At 35.5% G+C, this 22,699-nt stretch overlaps 2 protein-coding genes across 21 annotated transcripts; one reads left to right on the top strand and one right to left on the bottom strand.

Moving 5' to 3' along the window:
* Positions 1 to 3,855: 3,855 nt before the first annotated feature.
* Positions 3,856 to 9,275, top strand: LOC105118863 (uncharacterized). 14 transcript variants are annotated; one of them, XM_011017548.1, is made up of 6 exons: positions 3,856 to 4,139; positions 4,508 to 5,461; positions 5,566 to 5,600; positions 6,018 to 6,152; positions 6,231 to 6,308; positions 6,710 to 9,275. In XM_011017548.1, exons 4-6 carry the CDS (start codon positions 6,041 to 6,043, stop codon positions 8,800 to 8,802), a joined length of 2,283 nt encoding a protein of 760 aa, XP_011015850.1. In that variant the 5' UTR covers positions 3,856 to 4,139; positions 4,508 to 5,461; positions 5,566 to 5,600; positions 6,018 to 6,040; the 3' UTR covers positions 8,803 to 9,275. The 14 variants fall into 14 exon arrangements, with proteins under 14 accessions (XP_011015850.1, XP_011015592.1, XP_011015717.1 ...); XM_011017290.1 differs by having other exon boundaries at positions 6,014 to 6,152; XM_011017415.1 differs by having other exon boundaries at positions 5,556 to 5,600.
* A 1,912-nt stretch (positions 9,276 to 11,187) lies between these two features.
* Positions 11,188 to 21,399, bottom strand: CYCB3;1 (cyclin b3;1). 7 transcript variants are annotated; one of them, XM_011016626.1, is made up of 25 exons: positions 21,313 to 21,398; positions 20,829 to 20,942; positions 20,680 to 20,737; positions 20,521 to 20,578; positions 20,401 to 20,433; positions 20,051 to 20,099; positions 19,870 to 19,927; positions 19,693 to 19,786; positions 19,092 to 19,149; positions 17,629 to 17,686; positions 17,463 to 17,550; positions 17,250 to 17,282; positions 17,101 to 17,155; positions 16,882 to 16,930; positions 16,682 to 16,775; positions 16,167 to 16,221; positions 14,922 to 15,215; positions 14,723 to 14,845; positions 13,201 to 13,290; positions 12,963 to 13,067; positions 12,873 to 12,929; positions 12,701 to 12,760; positions 12,222 to 12,320; positions 11,647 to 11,825; positions 11,188 to 11,571 (listed from the first exon to the last, which is right to left on the bottom strand). In XM_011016626.1, the coding sequence occupies exons 2-25, from the start codon at positions 20,841 to 20,843 to the stop codon at positions 11,436 to 11,438; spliced, it is 1,998 nt and encodes a 665-aa protein (XP_011014928.1). In that variant the 5' UTR covers positions 20,844 to 20,942; positions 21,313 to 21,398; the 3' UTR covers positions 11,188 to 11,435. The 7 variants fall into 7 exon arrangements, with proteins under 7 accessions (XP_011014928.1, XP_011014734.1, XP_011014858.1 ...); XM_011016432.1 differs by having other exon boundaries at positions 12,873 to 13,067; XM_011016556.1 differs by having other exon boundaries at positions 12,873 to 13,067; positions 17,463 to 17,547.
* Between the last annotated feature and the right edge of the window lie 1,300 nt (positions 21,400 to 22,699).

Raw genomic sequence — 22,699 nt, 5'->3', positions numbered from 1 at the left:
TTATTCTAGTCTCGTAAGAGGTCCCCCCCAAATTGGCTTCGCTCCTCTTTCAGCTGCCTTTTTCGATCTTTTTTTCGGTTGTCTTCCATGAACACCATTGCATGGTGGGAAAGGAAATACAAATACAAACGGAAATTAATAGTATTGTTTTACCTATTTTTTTTGAAGTAGGATCTTGATTAGAATTTTCAAAAAGATTGAATTTCAACCCGTTGGTAATTTGGAATTATTTGACACAACAGGAATCAATTTGGAATCACGTTTAGTGACCCATTGAATACGTTTACGGGAATTGATAACAAGTTGATCTTTTGGGCATCGAGATTTCATGATAAAATGTTGTTTTGGGAGATTTCACTTGAGGTTTATAGGATTTGGCAACCCTAAGAGAATATGATATTGATTAGATGGAACTTAAAGGGTGTTCCCAGGGTCCCATGGGAGGCCAAGGGAGAGTTTCAGGGCACTCTAAGGTATAAATTGGATAGAAATGGGAGAGGTTATGATCATAAAGTGGATAATTTGGCCTTCAGTTTCCCACAACCGCTCAAACCTGCTGCCTGCTTCTGTGTTGGATTTGGTGGCTGCTTGCCCTGCTAGTCCTAATCCAACCTTTTTGTGGGTACCTGTCGACATCTGCTTGTCTTCATGGGTGGAATTTGATCGTGCTGTTAGAGAGACATTGGACCAAGAACAGTGCCAATCGCTTTTGCAAGATGGCATGGTCACTTATTCATAGTCAGTGAGGTACTTATAATATGATCTATATCAAGGATTTTGATTTACCAAATTTGTATTGTTAGCGCGTTATATGATGGATGATATATTGGAAGACAACAAGTAATGGGTTTTGTTGAAGGATAAGGTGTATGTACATAGGCCAGGATGCTGGAGAGTTCAATGTACTTCTGCATCAGTGGTGGTAGAGAAGCTCGGCCATGTTTGATGACTCATACGGATCAGATATGTATGTATACGAAGTGTTCAGTCATTACGCTAAAAACAGAGCTTGTTTTGCAATGGTTATATCACAAATTTGAATTTTATATTATCGTTTGACAAGTGAAAATATGGTTATTTTTTATGCTAGTCATTCTTGGTTTTGAACGTTATTTGGATCTCTCTTTGAAGATGATACAGTGATGTTATTGGCGTTACGAACTTACGATATTGTTCTTTGAGATTGATTTTGCCCTGACATCTCCAAGCCTGTCAGTTTTATAAATTAGAAGGAAATGATTTTCAAAAAGCTAGGAAATGCATGTTATCATTGAAGATCATTGGGAAGAAAAATTTGTGTATTACATTCTACCTCCAAGCAAATGGTGTTATACATGCATTTGTTTAAAGGCTCTGTACATTCAATTGTGTTATTTGCTTGAAGTGGGCTTTCTACATAGTTTACATCATTTGTGTTATTTTCTATTTGTTGAATTACAGCAGTTTGTAATGGCAAGTATACCAATCTTGTAGTATTATGACAAGGATTTCGTGCCTGCAGTCAACTGTTTCTTTTCCTCGCACATTTGTCTCGTAACAAAATGTTAGCTTATGTCCACGGTTCCTCTCTGTGTTTAGTGTGGTGTCATTTAGGCTGTGAATTGCTTTCGTTTTTCCTCGAGCATCTTTTGTTGCTCAGTCGTGCTACTGGATTTTGTTGACTTCTCAGTGCTTCAGTTACCAAAATTTGGTTTTGTACGACTAAAGCTGCCTGTCCTGTAGATGATTTACCCTTGACAGTTTCTCTTCTTTGCTCATGTGGTTGTAGTTAGCTTATAGTGAGAACTGGGTTCATTGGAGGATTGCCACAGCATACTGGAACATCCTTCATTTGATGGGAGGAACTTATCATGTTTTTCCAAGGATGTAAGCTATCTGATTGTTGTGAGAGAGGTGGAAGAGAAACAGGACCGTTCCTAGGAGGTTGCAGAACAGTGTGCAAGTAAGTTCTGTTCTGCTGCTGAACTCAATCTAGTCTAGTCCTTTTTGTCTGCGGAAACTTTGGTTCTGTGTCCATTTAGTGTAGCTTCTCATCACCTCGAGGTTTTCTGTTCTTCGCATTTCCCTCCCAGTGAAGCTACACAGGTAACGAGAGAAAGAGACCCCTGTCCCACGTCAGGATAAGCTTATAACTCTTGTTCAGACATTCTACTCACGAGTTTTCTTGCTTGCTTGGAACCCGTTTGTCTACGTGGCATTGTTCAAAATTAAAAGCATTATTTTGACTAGTATTTAATTTGAACCGCAGTTAAACATGGGGTACGCGTAAGCAGAAGACCTTTACAGGTCAGGTCATGAACATAGAATGTTCATTATTTTCAGTGACGTTACGTTATCTCACGTCATTGTACGTACAGATTACGATTACGAGAAATAAAATATGAACCGCCTGATCTTGATGTCCTTTTTGGGACCCACATCCCTACGACCCAGACCTTTTACAATGATTTTTAAGGGGTGTTTTGAAACGTGGTTAAGATTTTTTTTAATGTTTTTTATTTGAAAAAAATATTAATATAATATAATATTTTTAAATTTTTTTTTATATCAATATATTAAAATAATTTAATAATATAAAAGGTATCAATTTAAAACAAATAAAAAAATTAATTTAAAAAAAAATTAAAATACAAAAATAAACATAATTTTAAAATAATCAGGATGATGGCAACTAAATTATGGCTGACTAGTCAATTTATTTTTATATTTTATAATAAAATAACTGGTTTTTTACATGTTTTTGTTATACGGAGTTAATTTTATTTTTTTTACTCAGCCGGCTTTAACCCAAGTCAAAGCTCAACTCAGTGAGTTTAAAACAGTGCCTTTTGTCTAAATTTTAGGGTTAATAATAATAATAATAATGTGCCTTTGATTGCGGCTTTTTCCTGCATGATCCAACGAACCACCCATGACGAACCACGAAACAGATTTTTGTCATCATTACTGTTCCATGTCACTTTAGTGCTGTGCTTACAAGTGGTGGCAGTATCAATAATTAGAGGGAGAGCTTTAATTAAGGACTGGTTTTGTTCTCCGGACTATATTCCGAGATGATTTTTTATTTTTTATTATTTTCAGCGCATAAAAAGGTACAGGCATTGTTAATGGCTTTTCACCGTCAAGATAGATTGAACTTGCATGCTAAAAACATTTAGTTTATATATGTGTTGAATATTTAAATTGAGAATTACAGGGGTTAATAAATAATAATAAATATGTGGATTCCAACTAGGATTTGAGTTAGAAAATTAAAATAAATATATTATTTATAAAATTAAATATTTGTTTCAATTTCAAATTGAGTCCCTAAAATTTTAATTGATTTGAATTAATAAAATTAAATTTTATTTTATAAAATCAAGTATTAATCCAATATTCGGCACTTAATTAATTTCAAAATTGTGAGAACACTGTGTGGAGGCATCCAAAACAAATTATTAATCTTAATTTCAAGTCAACTTAATGAAATAACTAAATAATGAATAAAAAAAATAAAACATTGTAGATAATTATTGCAACTTATATTCAATTAAGTATTTTTTTCAAGTAATATTTTTATTATATTTTTTACTTTTACTGGCTCATGTATTTATGATTTCAAATATCATTTAATGATTTATTGGATATAAAAATTTTAAAATCAAACTATAATTATTAAATAAAAGCCAAAATGAATCAATAGAAAAACAACACAGGAATGAAAAAAAAATGACAAAAAGAGGTCACAAATAAAAATTAAAAAAAAAAAGTTGAAAAGGGTTCGCCTCTTATAATAAAAAACATCATGCAATGGTTTATGTGAGATATTTTGCGAAATGAAGTACTAAAAAGAAGAAACAAAAAGATAAAATTTCATGTCCCTCACTTAAAAACAGGAGAAAGAAAAAACTCTCTCTTTTCTCCTTTCTTTAAGCAGATGCCGGCAGTGGCCCGCACGAGGCTGGAGGTAGTCACTCGAATATTCATAGGAGGTCAAATTGGGCATTTCAAGATCCCGCTTACTACCGTTTACTGCGAAAGAAAAGAAAAATACGCACCACCATAAATGAAAAATAATGACAGTGTACTAGTGTTGATTAATTAATGGAGTAGCAAATGTAAGGTCCACTTAGTGAGGAGGAGGAGGAGAAGATAAGGTAATTTCTCACATGGGTTTTCTTTCCTGTTTGATATTTTGTTGGTGTTTTGATCACTTTTATCTCTTAATATGTTTTAAAAATGAATGTTTAATTTAAAATTGGTTGATTAGTAAGTTACAGTTATAATCTTACCTGTTAGTGATTTGATCCCTTGCTCTTGTTCTGTTTTTGTCCGCTTTAAGTGAAAAGTTTTTGTCTTTGTCAATTTTCTTTCGTTTTGTCTCACTGGGTTGGTACTTTCGTTTTTCTTGGTTATGTATGTGTTTAGATTTCTGAGATTTGTGTCTTAGGGTTTCATCAAGTGGGTGGTTTCATTTGATTTGATTGTTTTTTCTGTTGGGTTTTTCTTTTCTTTAATGGCATAGCTGGACTCAAGATTTCAACTTTTTATTTTTCTTGGGATATATGAAGGACTTCAACTTTGGCTTTGAATTTTCATTTATGCCTTGTTTCACACTCTACTGCTACGTAATTGGTAAAGTTGCTTAATTTTTGGACGTGGTTGTTTGTCATGGCTATGCTTTCCAAAGTTCATAGCAAAATGAAGGCTACAGAAAACCCTTTTAGGAATCTACAAATTCTGAGAGTTTACCTGCTGTACAAGTGCTGCTCTTTATGACGTTAGAGGCTTTAGAAAGATTGGTTTTTCTCGGGAGATTTAATGGATTTAGAATTTGTAGTGTTAGTACATTAGGGAATCTAGGTGGCTCCATATCTGTGTGAGTGCCTCTGGTTTTGCACATGGAAAGTACATGAATTGCCATTACAGTTTACATCTAAGGTTCAGATGTTGAGTTTTGAGAACCAAGAGGATCCACTACAGGGAGTTTGTGTTACTTTCCAAAACCATGAAGAAACTTTGTGTGTGGATTTAATGGTAGACAATTCTACATTGCAGTTCCAGATGCTTAAAGTGATTGAACTTGGTCTTGTGCGGATCATTTCCTTTTTTGCATCTATGCAAAATGTATCTTCTGCCTAGATTTCTTTGCGGGTTTGATTTAGGGGCATCATATTGTCTGGCTTAGTATGACGATTGATGTATATGTCCTCACTGCTTTCTGTTAAAGGGCAATCACCTATTGAAGGGTCCTATGTCATTGTTATTGTTACTTCTCTAGTTTCTTATCTTCCGGATGCTCTGATATCACATACTTGGCTCTTGGACATATTGCCTATGCCGTGCTATCAAACATGTTTACACTGGTGAACTGTGCAGTTGATGGCAAGGTTCATTCGACTGTCCATTGAAACACTCGACTGAACTGAGTTGTGTTTAATTCTTATCTGGAAGCGATCTGTCATCATGTAATTTGCAGGTCATTATCTATCTTGGTCACTTACTTTACTGTTATGCAGCAAGTTTGAGGGAGATTTATGCACATAATTTGCTGAAATTCTGGTTCTTTTCAGCAAATATCAGTTCTTACAAAGGTCCTGTTCTACACTTTACACATGGTAAATCTATCTAAATCCGCGCAAAACCTTTTTCTGTTTTGCTTATCCAGTAGAAAAAATTATCCCTGTTTCAGGTTATTCAAGGATAACAGAAATGTAATGAGTTACGAGTATTAACTAAGAAACGAATAGCCTTATAAGGTCATGGCCTAGTATTGCCCATGCAAGGATAGCTTTTTACAATCTAAACATGAAGAAAAATGTCTTGCTACTTCAGCAATTGTTTCTTGGTTGCTTGGGAGAGAACTTTAAAACAATTCGTCGAACTTTTTACACTAGTCAATAAATCTTAATTCCTTGGTTAAAGAAGACAGTTATTTGCATTGAGTATATTCACAAAGCATGACAATGGATTCTTTTTGTGGATTGTTACTTCTCTTGTCTTACTATTCTTTATTTTGTGATAATTTAAGGCAGCATATGAAGATCTGCCACTCAGCATGATCAAGAAACTAGCAAAGGAATTGAAGAATCTTGAATCCCCGCCTGAGGGCATTTTAGGGGTAAATGATTATGATTTTTCAGTCTCAGAAGCTGGTATTGAAGTCCCAGGCATGCAACTTTGTCCTAAATTCAATCTCTTTAAGAAGTATTGGGAGATATGTTGAAGTAATACTCTTGGTTTTGCAGCTGTAACTGCATATAAAAATAATGTTTCTCGCATGAAGCAGCTATTGTCTCATGACATTAGACACCCTCCTCCAAAAGGTTTGTATATGGGCATTTTATTACATCTTTACATTGCTATGTTCTGTAGGCTGTAGCTATTTATTTCGTTCCAAGTCTTATGTTCTCATTGATAAGGAAATTTTTGCCATCCTTCATATTTCATTTTACCATCTAGGGTCCAAGTGTTACCTCTTCTATTATCTAACTCCCTATGAATGCACTGAACATGATATGATATGAGGTAACTTCTTAATTGTGTGTGTTTATGAGCATCATCAATAAACAAATTGCAGAGTTTTTCATGGCATGTGATTTGTCTTCTCTACTCGCCATGAGAGTGCTTTGTTGTGTCTCCAAGTTTTTTATTTTTGTAAATACAATGATATGAAATATCATCACTCCAACTAAAAAATAAGATCTGCAAACTTATTATTTGACAGGAGGATCATCAGACCAAGAATCGATTGGGTCTGAGACAAAAAGATCTAGTGTATCATCTGGCAGTAGGTCTCGTATCCACAAAGAGTTTCTTTCAAGGTTTGTGGACAGTCAAACTCTGACAGCCAGACTTGAAGACTGGTTTGAATTGATATCAGAACAGTCTGGAAAAAAAAAGTCTGCATTTGATGTTCCATTTGAGTTGAGAGAACTTCAAAAGTTTGATTATGCATTGGAAGGGGTGTCATTTCAGCAGCTGGTTCGAATGCCCAATGCTGTCTATGCTTCAACGTCTGATGCTGCGGAAGCAACTGCTTATCTTGCCATTGAAGACTTTCTACATGCAAGTGTGAAGGGCTTGTGGGAGGCCTTTTGGAGTCAGGATGATCCCATTCCTTTCTCAGTTGCTTGTCTATACAAGGAAAACTTGAAATTCTACCAGGCTGAGAAAGCAATAGGTAGTGGAAAGCTCAGTGGTCTTTGTGCCTCTGGTGTATTACTTAACAACCCTAGACATCCTTATGGAAAGTGGGACCATATTCTTGAACTGGCCCTTCTAAGGCCTCATATCAGAAGTGTTGCTGCAGGAAGTGACCGGAAACTCTCTTTATCTGTTATGGGTGAGGCTCTCTTCTATGCTTTACGCATGCTGCTATCAAGAAGCTTGAGCAAATTGAATTCTTGTCAGAGTCCTAATTGTGCCTATGTTCTTCTTGTTGATTCTCAATATGGAGGGGTTGTAAAAGTTGAAGGAGATGTAGAAAAATTGGAGTTTGATGTGTATAATGTTTATGACTGTTCTGTGGATTGGATAAAAAAACATTGTAAAGTCTCAGTCTCTCCTATTGATAGGATCTGGAACAAACTTGGAAATGCCAACTGGGGAGACATTGGTGCTCTACAGGTACTTTTTGCTACTTTCCATTGTATCGTGCAGTATTCAGGGATGCCTAAGCACTCGATTGAAGATTTAGCAGCTGATCATGGTCCTCGCCTCCTAACAAGAAGAGTGGCAAGGCAGTTAGGGGATTCCAGAGTTAATGGCCATGGACTATTCCGGTTTCAGCAACAGAGTGTTTCTCCTGAAATCATTGAAGTTCCAGATGAATCCATAAAAATAAAGTCTGAAGAGTTTATAATGAAGCTGGATGTAGGATCTGTACTGTGGTTGGAGGACTCAGACCAGCAAAAAGGTTATCAGATCAATGATGTTGTGCACAATAATGAACTATGGTATTACATTGCATCGCCTGTTAAAGATCCTGGTAAATCTTTGTTTCTTTATGTTGGTTCTCATCCTTCTCAACTGGAACCGGCATGGGAAGATATGAATTTGTGGTTCCAAGTCCAAAGGCAAACTAAAATATTGACAGTTATGAGACAGAAAGGTTTATCTAGTAAATATCTACCACAGTTGAGTTCTTCTGGCAGGATTGTTCACCCTGGACGGTGTCAAAAACCCAGCTCAGGTGGGAATTGTGATCACCCATGGTGTGGTACCCCTATTCTTGTTACCAGTCCTGTTGGTGAGACAGTTGCTGATATGGTAAATGCTGGCAGATTTGCTTTGGATGAGGCTATCAGGTGTTGTCATGATTGTTTATCTGCACTTTCTACTACTTCTTCTGCCGACATTCGGCATGGAGACATTCGGCCAGAGAACATAATTTGTGTGAGGTCTGGTGTGAGGCATCCTTATTTTGTTCTTGTTGGTTGGGGTCATGCAATTCTTGAAGACAGGGATCGTCCTGCGATGAATCTCCATTTTTCATCTACCTTTGCGCTTCAGGAGAGAAAATTGTGCTCAGCTTCAGATGCAGAGAGCCTGGTATATGTGCTCTACTTTGCCTGTGGTGGTGCTTTGCCTGATTTAGATTCGGTTGAGGGGGCATTGCAATGGAGAGAGACCTCATGGTCAAGAAGATTGATTCAGCTGAAGCTTGGTGAGGTATCAACTGTGTTAAAAGCATTTGCTGATTACGTAGACAGTCTTTGTGGGACACCATATCCTATAGATTATGATATATGGCTAAGAAGGTTAAGGAGAAATATTCATGATGATGACCATGGAAAGCAAGTTGACACATCTGGTTAGGAATTTTCCACTACCTCAACTGGCAGAAATGAATCCAGAAATCATCCGGATCATTCACTGCCCGGGAGCAGATGATACAATATGAAGTTTTAAGCATCTGGGGTCGACTGTTAAACTTGGATGATCTGAAGCTTTATAAAGGAAGAAAAAGATGGTTCAAAATTCCGAGATTGGTTTAAATGTGCTCCCACATAGCCTCTCGATTTTGATAATTCTCTTGGCTGTTCCGTCTGTTCTGGAAATCATCGGGACAGGTTTGGTCTCTGCACAGACCAAGCCACATAATATAACATCACCTTTTATTTTGTTGGCGTGTAGTCCCCTTATACTACAGAGGTTTAAAACACGGTTGCCTTTTGCTTTGGTGATGCGTTTCTTATTAATACGTGTAGCACTTGTTGATGGCATTCCTTTGTAAAGATACGATTACCATGAAAGTTCTGTAATTGTTTGAATATGACATTCGTACAGGGAATGTAATTAGATTGCATGACCGTGAACTCATGTCATTCTTTTGGTTCATCATTTTTCTTCTGTTCTTAATAAGCATTTTTAACTGGGATTTTTGTTTGGTGTAAGGCTGAATGTTGAGCGATGTCGATGATGAATTAGTAAAGTACTTAGTTTGCATAATTTTTCATTTAGCAATCTTAAATGTCTGTTATTTTAATGACCTTGATTCATTGCGTCAAACCAACTCGTAAGTTTATGATAGCTAATCCCAGTAAAATCAAACCGAAGTCTATCCTAGCTCGTCACCTTGGGGCCTATCTGTTATATGAATACTCTGTTTATTCAGAATGATTGGGTTATGTTTTTTTAATTAAAATTTATTAAAAAAATAATTTGAATTTTGTTTTATCAAAACAATTTACAACCCCCAAAACAAACAAATAGTTTGAATTTTGTTTTACCAAAACAATTTACAACCCCCAAAACAAACGTGTCTTCATGTAAATTGTAGTGGAAAAGTCTACTAATTTTTTAGCATATTGAGTATTGGGTATCCCAATCTCCAACGCATCCCTTTCCCTTTGTGTATATACATTTCATGGGCATATCAACTGATCTATCATGGCCCGCCGACCCCAGCAAAACCATCCTCCTATAAAATCTTGAATCATATGTTCCTTCAACCAGTTCTCTCGAAACATGGCAAACAACTCCTGTTTGCCAAAAGACATAATCTGAGAACTTCGGTTTAGATTACCGGTGGAATCTTTACTTCGATTCAAGGCTGTATCCAAACAGTGGTTGGCTCTCATTACGACCTCCAACTCTATTACCACTCACCCCAAACATCCTCCCAATAACAAACCGTGTCTTTCTCACATACAGCCGCTGGAAGTCAAAATTTGCCATGTCTTTACTTTGTGATGGAACAATTAAACTCGAGGATCTAAACGTGCCATCGTCCGTTATCAATGCTAACACTGTTCGGGAATATCTTGTGGGTTCTACCAACGGTTTATTATGTCTCAAGAAAATACCGCCGCCTGCCCTGTCTCAGAGGTGATAGTCATATTTTGGGGTTTGGTTTCCATCATGAAATAGACGTCCACAAAGTGCTACGATTTGTGGGCTGCTGCAGAGGTTTCCACGTTGAGTACAGTTTCTTGGAGAGAAGTTAAACCGCATTCCTGTCTGTGGATACAAGGGCTCGTGCTCGGCGGCCGCGGAGGGACATATTCTATGTTTTCTCCAATATGGATGCTTCTCGCTCTACCTTTCAATGGTGGTAGCGTGCTCGCATTGCACTGTGTGGACACCGAACAATGGATCTTATTCAAAGCTTGTCACGCATGGACGCCGTCTCCGTGGATTTGAAGAGGTTCAAGGAATGTGGAACGGCAGGGAAATTATACTACAGGAAAACAATTGGATTTCTTTGTTATGATTTCTCGACCCGAAACTTGAAAATGATTCCGTAAGATCAGTCTCGTGCTTGATGAAACTGACAACTATTTGGAGAGCCTGGTTTCAATCCGCCCCACTGAATATAAACATTAGGCACTCAATTTGCTTTGTAGGAAGAACTAGTATTTTTTTTTTTTTTAAGAAATTCTTTTATACCAATCCGCCCCACTGAATTTGCTTTGTAGGAAGAACTAGTTTTTTTTTTTTTTAAGAAATTCTTTTATTGATTTTACTTGGATAAAGGGAGGCAGGCGCTCTCTCCAAATCCTGTATTGCCTTAGCAAGACGACTCAAAGCGTTATATTTCAGTTGCTATTATATCAAGACAGTTATGCATAACTATGAATTCTATTTTCATGCCTTAATTTATAATCAGTAGGGTTTGTTTTCTTATCGCATTTCGATTTGAGTCGTCCAGCTAAAGCAAGAGCTTATAATCCCTTCAAATATTAGTATATCAAAGAGATAAAGCGACAGGAACAGTACAACAAGAGGTTGTTATAATACTTCTACTACGTTTGAGAAAGTTACAGTGATCTAATTTCTAAGAAGGCAGTATCCTCTGGTATGCAAAGTCACCGGAGATTACAATCACACAAAGCACACAATCTTTCCGTTGTGGTGACGTGATAAAACCAATTTGAAGAAGGGGGGAAGTACAAGCATGTATTTCAAGGGAACCTTCTCATGTACCATAAAAATTTACTTTAACAAAATCAAAGCGGAAGTTCACTCAAGGGTTTTATTGCTGCAACACCACTGAGATCAGGCCTCATGTACTTCTCATATGTGACTCTCAATTGTGATGTTCTTGCAGCCTTTTGAAATCTCAATATCATCTCAGCACAGTCCCTATAATAATCAAGTTAGATTATCAACTGGGAGGAAAAGTACCCACTAATGGAAATTAACCTTAGCGAGTAATACCTGATTTGGGAGACTTGATAATGTGCGTGTCTGGCAAGCAGAGGAGTCCAAGCTGGAGCTATTTGCAAGGTAGCCCGTGCAACATAGATAGCTGACGCACATAGCACTGAAGGTTTGAACTTTAAAGCTTTGTATTCAACCAAGCAGAGCTCAATGAGGTAGAATGCTAAATGCTCAAGCTGGCAGTGAAAGCAAGAACGAATATTAGGTTGATAGATTTAGGATTGCCATTGACAATTGTACACGCAATAATGCAAACCTTTATCAGCTAAGAATCTAAGATCATTGATATTGACTATCCAATATCCAGCCTTATGACCAGACAATCTCTTCTCTACTGAAACACAACTAGGGTGGTTGAGTTTTGCACTCCTGTCATCTTCCTATTTGATATGTCCATGACCATCCAATATCCAGCCTTATGACCAGAGAATCTCTTCTCTACTAAAACACAACTACAGTGGTTGAGGTTCGCACTACCGTCATCTTCCTATTTGATATGTCCATAACAGATAGGATGCAACAAGATATCATAAAAAATATCCAGATTTAGAACCCTTTCGAAAGCCACATACCTTCATGTCTGATTGAGCAGCCTTGAGAAACCTTAACATGAAAACATATGGAGTCGGCTCATTTAGACGAAACTTCAACTTCTTCAGTAAAAGCTTCTCCTGAAAAGCAAAGCAAGCTGCGATTACCATTAGGACCTGGAGAAAACAACATCAAGATGGACTGCAATTTTATGCCATCATCTTTCAGGAAGAGGGCAGAAGATAAGGAGCATGATTCTGTTATAAAAATTTGAAAAGCAAACAAACAACTATGCAATAATTCAGCAAAGGGAAGAAAGTGTAGAGATCAAGTACATCTTGGAAAGATGTTTACATTCCTAACCCTGCAACTAAAGAGGGGAGAATAAAATCCTCAAAAATTCCTCAACGCCAATTTTCTTTCAAGTACATCCAAAATCTCTTTTACAAAGAACTAAGTTTCAGTGAACTAGTATTTGGTAATTTGCAATACCATACATTACAAGCGTTTGGCCTCTTACCATTAGAAGCATTTGGTCTCTTGAGTACGACTCCGCTGAGATGCTAATTAAATCTTTGATCTGTATTGCATGGTTCAGAAAAAGATGTATGAGTGCGTAGTCAAACAAAAAATCAAAACCTCAAATAAGAATTCAATTGAAATCATGTGCATTTGACATGTTATTGTTTTACCCTAGGATGCCAAAAATCTTCATATTTTGATGCCAGAAACAGTGCTGTAAGACCAACCAACTGCAGTTGGAACAGTGTTGTAAGACCAACCAACTGCAGTTCATTCTTCTTAATTTGGGCTTGAGATAGGTATCGATCTAACAATGTGACCATAAGATAAAGAGTTTCCGGCATTAATTCAAATTTAAAGTGTACCTGCAATCAGAAAGGAAAATACATTACCACAGAAAAAAATTAGGTAAGCTTAATGGGAGTAGCAAGGAAAACAGCACCAGAAGCAGGAAGGGAAAGGTGCTGAAATGTTAATTGTGAACAGATGGATGCATACTTCAACTAGCCAGTTGATAACTATGCCCCGCATTTGAGGTGTAATGTCTGTTTGAATTGCCATGTAATTTTCAAGAGATGAATTCTGCACCTGAAAAAAAATCATGAAAACAGAACAAATTAGACCTAATTGGGTTGCTGACAGATGAGGTGAACAAGGAATGAGAAGCAGATTGAAGAGGTAAAAGTCAAAACACCATTCACATGCCTGCTTTCATCAGCTCCAGGTCCCAGACCAAAACTCAGAAAGTTTATAATGATTTAATTTGAAGGAAATCTTGTTTTATTTTAAAATCACGAAAAGATATGTAATAATGAAATGAATTGACTTTAACATCATAGCAGGATAAATCACAATATCATTAAAGACCCAGTACAATTCACTTGATATATCAGATTTCACACTTAAGATGAGATCCCAGCAATACCTATATACCAAACAGAATTCATTCCTTTTTGATTCATCATCCAGATTACCTAGATATAAATATCTATAAACTAATTAGAACAGACTAATATCTCTTAGAATGTCACAGAACAGCACTAAATCTTGCAAACAGAAAACAGGCTTGTCACTTCCCACCGATCATACTTTGGTCGATTAAAAAAGTACATAGAAATTTTTCAGTAAGCAAAACACATGTGCATGGCCATGTTAACCAATCATTTTATGTTAACCACAATCACAACTTATTGAATAAATGCAACCCATTGTGGAACACCAATGCTGGAGAAGGATGGGTTCTGGCCCCATTCTCACCACCTGATACCCAAAACCCTCAAATAAGTACTTTTTGTTGCAATCATATGAGAACCAGTCTTTTATTTTATTTAGCTGAACACTGTGGACATGATTACTAAACATTTCAGGTGATTTAACTTCATTCTTATTTCCCAGCTAGTTGTATTAGACAGAGGAATAAGCAACTGAAACTGAAATGTGCATCACTGTTGACAAACAAATCTATATTGGAGAAGAAAGGTATTTGTCTCCAAGATACTCATTAATTGCTAAAGATTTTCAATCTAACTTTTCTTGTCATCATATATTATTTAGCTGAAGACTGCACAACAAGAGAGCATGGTCAATTCCTTTCTTATCTTACAGCTAATAGGCACACTCTCCAACAAGAGAGCATAGTCAATTCCTTTCTTATCTTACAGCTAATTGCTATTAGGCAGGGTAATTAACCACTAAAAAGAGTGATATATGCTATTAGCATCCATCGAATCAACCAAAAATACAGGTGTGCCAGTGAAGGAAACTTTTTCAAGATTAAAGTGTCAGGTTGGATCAAAACCACTAAAAGAATGATTCTGATTACCATTAAAAAGATCCATGACTGAGATCTGAAAATAAAATAGGAATAAAACATGCATGAATTATCTGACAGCTTAGTGTTATTAGGCAGGGTAGTAGTTAACAACAAAAAATAGTGATGTTCAGCTGAAAATATGGGCGTGCCAGTGAAGGAATTTTTTTCAAGATTAATGGCATCAAGTTGGATCAAAAGAACAATCACCTCCAAAATCCAATAGTACTTATATATCGCGTCAACATATTCAGCAACTTCCAGTTGATTGGAAGCATCATCTATACTTGGTAGCTTTTCCTGCTCAACAACTTCACCATGTTCCTGTAGTAACTGCAAAATAATGGCAATTGTTAAAAAAAAAAAAAAAGCTCAAGCACAGCATCACGACAATAAAGTAGTTCCAGACCTTTGATCTTGTCATTAATAACAATGTATAAGATCTCCTTCGACTTGATTTTCCTATGGTGATGACATCTGATTTGTGATTAGCATCTGACATCTTGTTGTTGTCAGATGAAGGTTCTCCTTGGGTAACTTCATTGGCAATCACCAAGGGCATGTTTTCTGGGAAAGATGTCACAGGTTTTTTTTTCTTTGATGATATAGGAGCAATGGACTTGGATGTGTTCAAACTAGAGATGTACTTTGATCTTGATGTCTTATGGTGACCGGAAGCATTGATTTCAGTCTTTAGTATTGGCTGGATCAATGAATGCAGAAATGGAGTTAACACCACTAAGAACAAAAGAACACATGAGATCAAGTTGTCAGATAGATTTCATTTGAGCTATAAGCATTACAACAAGACCAGGATTTTTGCTAATCTACTGTTTATAAGATGTAACCGTACATTCCAGCAAGCACATCCATTCAAATAGACAAAACAATAGAATGAGGAAAAGCTTAGGAACATAATAAGCGGTTCTGGTGGCCACTGAATTCCATTATTTATAGTTAAGCTATATTGAAGCTAGGCTGACCACAACAATTTTGGGATTAAGGCTTTATTGTTGTTGTATGTTGAAGATACAGGTAGGAGTAGAAAAGTATGTCACTGCACATGCATAGCTATAAGTGCAGATATTGTGATTGTGGGAACTGGATACGAATTTAGCCACTCGTCAGCCATACAAAACAAAAAAATGGTATACAACTCCCAACTGTGAAAACAGTTACTCAAGAAATCACAAATTTAATTTACATAGATGTGGAAGGTATGATTGTATATGATTTGGTCAAAAAGTCAAGCACAGGTTCTATCAAACTAGTACAAGTTTTGATACCAAATCACGATTCCACTTTACCTCAACATCCACTTCTTCTCAATTATTTGTAATTAGGCTTGTGCTGCTTAAAGATGTCATCTGCCATTATTTCAATTTCAAGATGATATGTGTCATGATATTCAGTAGGCATATATTTTGGTACTGTTAAAATAATTTCAAACTTCCAGGTCATGCCAGCTTTGCCACAAGAATAAAACAATTTATAAACATTCACATTGCCTTGACAATTCAAACGACAGAAATAAGCAACACCATAAATGTTTGTCTAAGCAAGCAAATAAAATATCTTAAGTCACAAAAGAATGGAGCATAGATAATCAGGAAATCATAGAAAGAAAAGTAGATATATAAAACACAACTCATACCCTGACAGATTTTCTGGATACACGAACTTCAGCATTATTTTGATCCCTAGGGGCCCTATTTACAGACAGGAAAAGATGAGCATCTGCAGCCTGGTCAGTCATCAATAGATAACAAGGAAGGAATTTCTCAGCCATGATTCAGACACGTAATAAAGTACTCTCAGTTTAAGGATTAAGTATAAATTGTAGGTAATTTATGTTCTTGCTATTCTTACGCTATGCTTTGGTTTTACATTTTACACTCATCTATTACGTAGAAAATAACATACAATTGATTGAAGAGCAAAGAACAGTACAGCCGTTTTGTTTATGCAAATAAATCTATAAAAACAAAGCTCATCTATGAGGAAAATAGCATGCAATTGATTGAAGAGCAAAGACACGTACGGCCACTTTGTTTATGCAAATAAATTTATTAAAATAAAGCAGCAATATGTACAGGGTAGTAAATTGAATTAGAACAGACAACGGTTCCCTTCCCCCTTTCTTGGGAGAAACAGATCACTGTTACTTACATTAATATGAAGCCATCACTCACTCTATTTCTCCATAGATGTCTTCTACCCATGCCCGCCTGAGGTACTACTTTCTTGCTCACTTTAACCTTAACTGAAACCAAAAGAATTAAGACACAAAATAGCCATATAAATATCATGAATCTTAGTCAATGGACAATAGAGAGCCATGTAAAAAGAGACGGATCAATGTATCTTACCAGGAAACCCACTAATATTATTAGTTTCCTCAGAGCTTCCATCATTTTCCTAAATGAGAATCAAAGTGTCAAAACAACCAAGAAAAGGAGACAACTAAATGGACCAGGAATCAGTCGAAACCAAAACATAAATATGTTTCGCATGTAATGAGATTAGCACTGGTCTATCAGGGATAGGATGCAGTTCTTTTCTAGGAAAATTTATGTAATGAGATTAACCTTTGCATTACTTGCATCTGCATGGCTCACCCTCTTTAGCGCTGGTAGAGACTTCCTTCATGTCAAAAGTAACAAAAATTATATCAACAGCGCACACGCAAGCACACAGTTATATTAATGAGTAATTTCATACAGATAGAATCAAAAACCTCATCACTGCAACAAAATTCCTTGCATTCCTCCTATGAAAAAATAAGAACACAATTTCATAACTTATTTGTGCCCTTTCTGGGTATAAGAAAATATTGCGTCACATTAGACAGTTGCATAGCAGCTGGCATTAATACTAACATATTTGTGCCCTTGCTGTTGTACCAGTACTCATGCCTAGATAAGAAATATAACAAACATAATTGAAATACCTGCTATTGTTAACGGTGGATTCATGACCATGATTCTTGGCGTTGGTCTTCTGATCTTCTAAAGAAACCCTTAGATCTTTAGCGCCTGCTATTGTACAAGACCAGTAACTATCCAATGGGAATTCCCAATTAGAGAGATTATGGATGTGAAGTTATGACAAAATACCTTTCCTAGAAGCATGAAGGTCACCAGCCTTTTGACTTGGATTATCCCTCATTTTTCCCTAATTTGAAACAAGAAAATCTTTGGTATTTGGTACTCTAGAATCGCAGGAGGAAGAATTAAAGAGAATGATAAAACAGAACATTGATCTTTACTAGTGAACAAACACTTTCATCTTGCAACTGGCACAATGTGGTCAAATTAGATACAAATTAAGGAAAGCTACAAGTAACATGAATTTAAAATTATGATCACCCAAGACAAAATATACAGTGTATAATAGTAACCAACATTGGTGAATAGTTCCTCATGAATCCTCCATTTTTAATGAAAACCTCAATTCTTTAGACAAATAAGCTTGAAGTATAAAATTAGAAAAAGCCAATTCCCAAAAGAATACCCAATTCAACTTGTGGAAATTGTCTCTCAATCATTAAGCAAATCAAGAAACAGAAGCAAGCAAACATATAAGGAGAAAAGCAGCCCAGATTGTTTTAAGGTTGGAGAATGTTATGGCATACAGTGAAAAAAATTAAAGTTAATCCAGCATATGGCAAAATATTGGCCAGGTTTATGATTTTTATTCTCAAGGAAAAAAGAAGAAGCCTTTGTTAGCTAGTGACAAGGACAACCACTGCATGAAAAGTGAAGCCAAAAGAAGAAATTTTTTTTCCAGAATTCCATAAAGGACAAAAATTCAGAAATACTGATTATCATAAACCAATGATATCTGCCAGGAAAAATAACTCATGCAAGAAACAAAGAGCCTTGCTAGCATGCAAATCCAGAAAAATGCAACATAGTGAAATGATCTATGAATTATGGCCAGGACCTGTCAGTGTTTCTTCTATAGATAGGCGAGCCAACCCTCCTTGGAGGCAGGCCTTGTTTGGAGGACCTCCAAGCGTGTTAAGAGGTTGTTGGTTCATCCATCTCCCACTGAACTTAAGAAAACTGTTCCACAAACAGCTCCTTTGGTTGTTTTCAAAACTAGTTTACACATATTATAGATGCTAAAGCAAGGTTAAGACTTGGGAGGTGAAATGTTGCTTCTACTCCTGCCTTCCAGAATTTAAAAAACAGCATGATAGTATTGGGGAGTTTATCTTTTGTTGTGCTATGGAAGCGGGTTTCATACAAATTTAGGGTTTCAACCATCCCCCTCACCCTCCCTTCCCAACAAACAAGAACTCAAAAGCATGCTTCCTCTGTTATCTGACTATTTTGAAACAAAGGCGTCATAGTCAGATACAAAATCTAGCAAAACAATATATCAGCCATTCAGCCAGATGCTGTAATTATATGCTGGTTTTGCAGAAAGAACCAGTTAGCAGAAGACATTTTATAGTTACCTGTTAGAAACCAATAATTATGGCAACAAACATCATAAACGATGCAATGGAACATGGAAGAAAAGCAAAAACGGATGGAAAACAAAAACTTGAGGTGAAATTTGGTTTTCATACCTTTGCAGATTTTCTTGATGAAAGATTTGTAGTCCTAGAGCCTGGACCCACTGAAATCCTAAAAAAGTTGATGACAGTCAGAGAATCATGTCAGTTTATAAAGAAAATCTAACTTACATGGAATTCTTAGACAAACTCTACTCCGAAGAATCAAAATAAAGTCAAGAAAGATAGTTATGGCTTCACAACCTAAATAAACTTTGATTATTTACTAAATAGAAAAAAGAAATATTCTTTTAACTTTGGTCCTTTTTTTTCACAAAAGTTAAAATAAAAAAGAATAAGATAGAGAGCAAGAGAGAGGATATATTCTCCTGAGAAATCATGGATATCTACATGTTCGAATTGTCTTTCATAAGTAAATAAACTTTGATTATTTACTCAATAGGATAAAGAAATATTCTTTTAACTTTGGTCCTTCATAAATTAAAAAATAGGTCTTCCAATTCAAACACTGAGACACTCACATTGGTTTTGAAACATCATATACCACATCCCTTGCATTACCGCTCTGCGCATTGCTTACATCAGCCAATGCTTTTCTATTGGTCCTTCATAAATTAAAAAATAGGTCTTCCAATTCAAACACTGAGACACTCACATTGGTTTTGAAACATCATATGCCACATCCCTTGCATTACCGCTCTGCACATTGCTTACATCAGCCAATGCTTTTCTACTGACATTTTGATTTACTGGAAAGGGCTACTATCAAAATTTAACAATGGCTCAGAAAAAAATCAAGAAAGAGAAAATTTATGATTGAATTCGGCCATACCAGTCAGTCCAGAATTGTCATGTTTGCAATTGTTCTTCCCCACAATTTTCGAGCTCCCCTTCATATTAAATGTTAAGGAAAACTATAAAACCATACTTCATATAGATATCTAAAACGTAGAATCCTATCTGAAAACACCATTAAAGTATAAACCATTAGGAAATAAAGGGGGGGAAATTACCTTTGAAACACTTGCATTGGCAGGAGGATATCCTTTGGTAGGTATCCTTCTGCAAAATTTGTTTTTGACAAAAAATATTAAAAATATTTAAGAAACAAATAAAGCACAAATTTTCCCTTAACCTATTTTTCCAATTAATTTATAAACACTTTATAAATACATCAGTTACCTTAACCTTCTATCTGTTGTTTTAAGACTAGTTAAAGAAAACATCCACTAAGCTGAGCCTTAATCTAATTTTTTTGAAGCCAGACAACAAAACTTAAAGACCCAGATTTCTGCTCTTTTCTTCACCTCTAATTCACAAGCAGTTGTGTATATTGATTTAACAAGTCTATAGCATCACATACCTTGCAGGAAGAAAACTATCCCTGGCAGATTTACTGGAAAGAAAAATGAAAACATCACCCAATAAGCATTACGCAATAATAAGACTTTCCATAGGGAAACCGAACATGAGTTACACTTACATGCTAGCAGCATCCTTACTCTTTTCATTTTCTGAATAAACTTTAAAAGTTCTAACACCTAAAATAAAAGTAAAAAAAGTAGGTACACAAAACAATTAAAGAATCTGAATTATAAAGTCAAGTTCAAAAAAAGAAAAAGAAAAACAATGAAACCCGGACCTGTTCTGCAGGTATGGGCATCTTCAGCAACTCGACTCACGCCCACGCTGACTTTTCCCTGACAATTTACAAGGAATACATTAAAAAAAAAACAGTGAATTCACAATAAAAAAATTAAAAAAAAAACATGTCGTGGGTTTCTTTCATACTTTAGCAGCCACCATGCTGTTACTTTCTTTCTCGGTTCCTCTGATAGAAAGACCGAGCACTTAATGACGAATGATGATAACAGATATGAAGTTCTCTCGCTGAATTTGTTTTGCCTGAAATTAAAAAAAAAAAAAGAAAAAGAATTTCAACATTGTAGAAGGCATTAAAGAGATAACCATTCTTCTAAAAAGAACCCTTGTTCTTCTTCAACAATTTAATAAAACGGCATTCTTCTGAAAAGGGAACTCTCTCTCTCTCCTTTTTATTTTCCCTCCAAACCCTAATTCTTTAGTTTCAACAAAAAAATACATGAATAAACACCCGTATTCTTTCAATAAAAAACATAATGGAACCCTAATCCTCTTTTTGTTTGAGGGGACATTGGAATTAAAATACACAAGAAAGCGGATAAAATGAAAATTGAGTAGAATTTAAAGAAAGATTAAAGAACAATCAAGAAAGTATTTAATTAACAGATTATACCTTTAATGACGCTATTTTTTTTTTTCTTTCGATACCAGTGTTTTCTATTAGAAAATGAATTTGAGGGGTTACCGTTGCAAATGTTGAATGTCGATTAACCTTTATGGTTTCAAATTTTCACGTGTTTACGTTTATGCCCCCAGTCTCCGCGTCTCCCAAATTCAACGTTTTGGGTTTTGTTTCTTGTTGGGCTACGCATTCTGGCTATGGGCTTCCCACCCTGTACTCCGGCCCCAACCCCTCGTAGTTTGTGGGCCTGTCTAATTGTCTATAATGAATGAAAATGTCAGCGTTGGGTTTGGAGGCGTGATGATAGGAGCATGGACAGCATCTAAAAGCACACATGGGACAGGATAAAATTATGTTCTCGTGTCTCCATCTCTGGCAATCAAAACAAGTCTATTTTATTTTTTATACTCACCCTAGCACGCGTGTGCGTATGTACTCACTCCACGTGCATTATGATTAATGCGTTTGGTATAACAAAACCACTTGATGACGTCCCATGAATTGAAATAAAGAATCGTATTTTCATAATTGATTAATTAATTAATTTTAAAAATTTTGTTTATTTTTTTAATTAAAATAATTGATAGGTTATACTTGATTTTTATGTTTGATAGGTAAAAATAATTTGTGGCTAATGTATATTAAAAATCTTTTTTTTGATAGAATTAAGGACTTTCTAATATTTAAATAAATATATTTTTAAAGAAGAAAAATATAATACCATTATAGAGAGAAATATTTTAAAAACATATATAAAGTAGATATTAAAATTGTGAACCTTTATTCTGAAAATTTAACATTGTATTTACCACTCATAAGTTTTTTTTTTGTAAAAATAAAAGTTTGAAGAATGATTTTATCCATAGCATTTAATAAAAGATAAATATCTCCTATATTTATATCTATATTTTATAAAAATATAGTTAATTGTTAAAGAAATTTTATATACTTAAAGGGTGTAGGAAATTATGATCCAATACATTAAATATAGTTAGACCCATGATGGCCAAGTTCTTCCAATAAGTCAACACAATGAAGAATGGTTATTTTTTGGGCATGTTAAGGAAGTATAATGTAGGGTGAGAAAAAAATAAAAAAATCCAATAAAAAGAGAAAATAAAAAAAATAAATTATAAAAAAACTAATTAAACTTATTGAAACTTTAAAAAACTGACTGGTTAAGTCAGGTTTAGTTTTGGTTTTATAAGCCTGAAATTGAAAAAATCAAATTGAACCAAAACAAAAAAAAAAGAATCAAATTGAGTCAAGTTAGAAAAGCCGAGTCAAACTTGAAAAAACATAATCGAACTGGTTTGAACAAGTTTTGTTCTAAAAATCAAACTAAATCGAACCAAAACTAGTTGGTTTGAACCAGTTT

The sequence above is a fragment of the Populus euphratica genome, unplaced genomic scaffold (genome assembly GCF_000495115.2).
Source record: "Populus euphratica unplaced genomic scaffold, PopEup_1.0 scaffold1.1, whole genome shotgun sequence".
Classification (NCBI taxonomy): domain Eukaryota; kingdom Viridiplantae; phylum Streptophyta; class Magnoliopsida; order Malpighiales; family Salicaceae; genus Populus; species Populus euphratica.
The sequence above is the reverse complement of the archived record's forward strand: the minus strand, read 5'-3'. Positions and strand labels throughout refer to the sequence as shown.

Excerpts from the sequence above, each read along its gene's own strand:
- LOC105118863 (XM_011017015.1), top strand. Across the intron at positions 6,153-6,230 it reads AGCTGGTATTGAAGTCCCAG|CTGTAACTGCATATAAAAAT; the intron begins GCATGCAACTTT and ends TTGGTTTTGCAG. Across the intron at positions 6,309-6,709 it reads TAGACACCCTCCTCCAAAAG|GAGGATCATCAGACCAAGAA; the intron begins GTTTGTATATGG and ends ATTATTTGACAG.